This window comes from Asparagus officinalis, chromosome 2 (assembly GCF_001876935.1).
Source record: "Asparagus officinalis chromosome 2, Aspof.V1, whole genome shotgun sequence".
Lineage (NCBI taxonomy): Eukaryota > Viridiplantae > Streptophyta > Magnoliopsida > Asparagales > Asparagaceae > Asparagus > Asparagus officinalis.
Genome location: NC_033795.1, coordinates 83,004,271 through 83,007,738, shown reverse-complemented (window position 1 = coordinate 83,007,738; position 3,468 = coordinate 83,004,271). Strand labels below are relative to the sequence as shown.

Sequence of the window (3,468 nt, the reverse complement as noted above, 5' to 3'; positions counted from 1 at the left end):
TTTATTATAATATAATATCTTATAATGATATATTACATTAATTTAATTTATTAGATTATGTAAACATATTATATTATAATAGAATACTTTTATTCTATGTTGTAATAATTAATATAATATATTTTTAACATTATATTTTAACATAATATATTACGTTACAATATAATATTTGTAGTTAATACAATAATTAACAATTTTTTAATATGATATAAAATTTTGTATATGAATAAAACAGTATAATACAATATGATATAATACAAGATACATAGTATAAATGTAATATTTTTATAATTTAATTATTGTAATATATATTATCAATGTATTTAATATATTACAATAACACTATTTTTATATAACATATTTGATAATAATATAAAATAATATTATAATATATGTATGGAAGGGGTCAAACTAGTGACAAAACGAACTCACCATGGTGTTTTGAAAACAGTATTGTAGAAAAACACCATGGTGAAAACACAACAAAAAGATCACCATATATCCTAACGCACCCTATAATTTTCAAACACGGTCATTATCTAGTTCTCTCACCATGGATATACATTTTAGTTTTTTTTAACTTAGTCTACAAAGTATATTCACTATTACTTTGCCATTGGTCTATGATACACATGAATTCCTCTCGACCTTTTAGCCGTCGTAACCTAGTTTTATTAACAAAATTTTGTTTGTATTGCAGCCAGAGTACTGGAAAAACTACTGTCGGGATTGCACATCATGTCTCTTTTATGCGTCCCTATGGTCTCTTTGATGTCGCTGCTGTTACACTGGCCAGTTCATTGACGCTTTTCCCCTATGTGGATAGCGTCTGTGATAAGCTAGATTTCATAGGCATAAACTATTATGGACAGGTAAGCATGCGTCATATCTCTAAAAAAACAGAGAAAAAGGTATCTTGTTCTCACTTCCAGAGATATCACATTGACTTGTTTGTTGCTGACAGGAAGTGATCTCTGGGCCTGGTTTGAAGCTTGTGGATAATGATGAATATAGTGAATCTGGGCGTGGTGTTTATCCTGATGGCTTATTCCGCGTGCTGCATCAATTTAACGAAAGATACAAACACCTAAATGTGCCTTTCATTATTACAGAAAATGGAGTTAGCGATGAAACTGACTTAATTCGGCGTCCGTACATGTTGGAGCACTTGTTAGCGGTTTATGCAGCCATTAGAACGGTTTTTTTACTTTGGCTTCATTTCTACTTCTCATGGAAAAGAGCTCTTCCTCTGTGCTTGTAAATAATTATGTAATCTCTTTAAATCTTTTAGGGAGTTCGTGTGCTTGGTTATTTGTTCTGGACAACATCTGACAATTGGGAGTGGGCTGATGGATATGGTCCCAAGTTTGGACTTGTGGCAGTTGACCGTGCCAATAACCTTGCACGGAACCCTCGTCCCTCTTATTACTTGTTCTCAGAGGTAAAAGTTGTAGGCAGGATACTGAATTTTATGAGGAGCTTATTATATACTTGTTTTGTTTTACCTTGCAATATAAGTTATTTTTGAACTAAACTAATATTGGCACAAACTTTATATTCACGTTATCTTTTTTACACTTAACTTATAAGTATCGTGGCATCTTGATATCAGGTGGTAGAAACTGGCAAAGTCACAAAACTAAACAGAAGGCATGCTTGGAGAGAGCTTCAAAATGCTGCTAAAGAAAAGAAAACGCATCCATTCTTCCGAGCAGCTGACAGGAAAGGACACATGTATGCAGGTGAATATGCAGATATTGAGTGCTTTAACTCAGAAAAGACAGCAAAATCTGAATAACGATATAATAATGATGCTCTTATATTGTTGTTGTCTATCAGATACCTAAAGTTTCAGCACCAACTTTATGATGCATTTATCTCTTGATTAAATGACTCTTTGTTGTCTAGCTTGAGATATTTAGAAGTTTGATTTACTGTGAAATATAAATTCTAGGATCTTTTCCTAGAAACCACCTTAACAATAGGGTAATTATACGGAAATCACCTTTTATTTTCAATTTATACATAAAAGTAGGTTTTTGTTACAATTAACCACCTCCTAGTCAAATTTTCAGTAAAAAAACCAAAAATAGGCTTAAAAATTTCAAGTTCAAGGTGTGTGAGTTGTATCCCAACAAGACCAAAAAAAAAAAAGAGTCATGCACATGAATGGGAGTTTTTTAAAGGTAATTTTGGGTTTTAAGTGAAGAATTTGACTTGGAGGTGGTTGATTGCAACAAAAACCAACTTTAAAGGTGGTTTATGTATAAATTGAAAATGAAAGATGGTTTCCATATAATTGCCCTATTTTTAAGGTGGTTCTATGAAAAAAAACCTAAATTCTAACTAAAATTTCCCCTTCTAGATCTTTAAATTGAAGAAACATTACTGTGTTGCTGACATTATATGAGGAATGATCAATTATTCCAAGCCAATTGTTAGTATATACATTTTTCTCCTAACCTTCTTGCAATGTTCAACTGGATCTCAAAAATCCGATTTCATCTAGTATGATAAGTTAGTCAATACTTTAAAGGTGGTTTATGTATGAAAAACTCTTTTAACAGTTTTTCCCCACAGAGTATTATTCTTTGTTAATCACTAGTCCACTTTCACTTGTTCCAATAAGCAAAGCCCTGAAGCAGAAAACAACAGACGATGAAATCCATTGACAGATGTGATTTCTTAATGTTTGCTTGTTGAAGAATGAGCAGGCTGACTCATCGCCACTGGCTTGCTCAAGCCGACAGGCGCCATAGCAAAAGCAAGGTGAAGCGAGTTACACAAAATTGCGGGAAAGAATACATATAGCTGTACACATTGCACTCATATTGCTTTTCTATCTTGGTCTTGTGGGCCCCGGTTGGAGAAGATAATCATAAATGGTGTGTGCTTAATTAAATGGGTTTATTACACTATGCCCAACTGTAGTGTTATAAACTTAAATTTCAAATCTTAACTGTTTGCACGAAAGTCAGAAATAGGCTTGATACATCAGTATCCAAGCCTCTTTTTTTCATCTATCATAACAGTATAGGTTAGGGAGCGTGACTAAGTAATGCGTATGAATGACCATTTTTCCCTACCAGGTGTCAGCCTGGCATTAACGTTCTGTGTTAATTTCAAATTATTGACCATCATAGTCATGAGGAAGATAGCCATTTCATGGAATCTTGACTGCTATGTGATGAGTAGAATACTTATCTTTTCCTGCACATGCGATATAATCAAATTCCCACAGTAAGTTCAGGAAAAAATTCAGATGAAGGGAGAAGCATGATATGGAAGAATTGCAGTCAACTTTTGCATATAATAATCATTGATGGAATCACATTAACAAAGAATGTGCTTGATTTTCAGACCAAATGGAAGAGCTAAAGAAAGACTAGAGGATTGATTTTACCTTGCAAGGATAACTCGTTCTGATTTCTGAGCCCGGTAATAGGTTTCAATAGAGTTGTGTGCTCA

The 3,468-nt window shown here is 33.1% G+C and overlaps 1 protein-coding gene across 1 annotated transcript in view; it reads left to right on the top strand.

The window, feature by feature from the left end:
* LOC109831898 (beta-glucosidase-like SFR2, chloroplastic) overlaps positions 1-3,468 on the top strand; it is a 9,783-nt gene that overhangs the window by 5,317 nt on the left and 998 nt on the right. The window contains exons 6-9 of the mRNA XM_020399372.1: positions 701-872; positions 965-1,198; positions 1,292-1,441; positions 1,613-1,742. Coding sequence (XP_020254961.1) covers positions 701-872; positions 965-1,198; positions 1,292-1,441; positions 1,613-1,742 — 686 coding nt within the window. The remainder of the gene's footprint in view (positions 1-700; positions 873-964; positions 1,199-1,291; positions 1,442-1,612; positions 1,743-3,468) is intronic.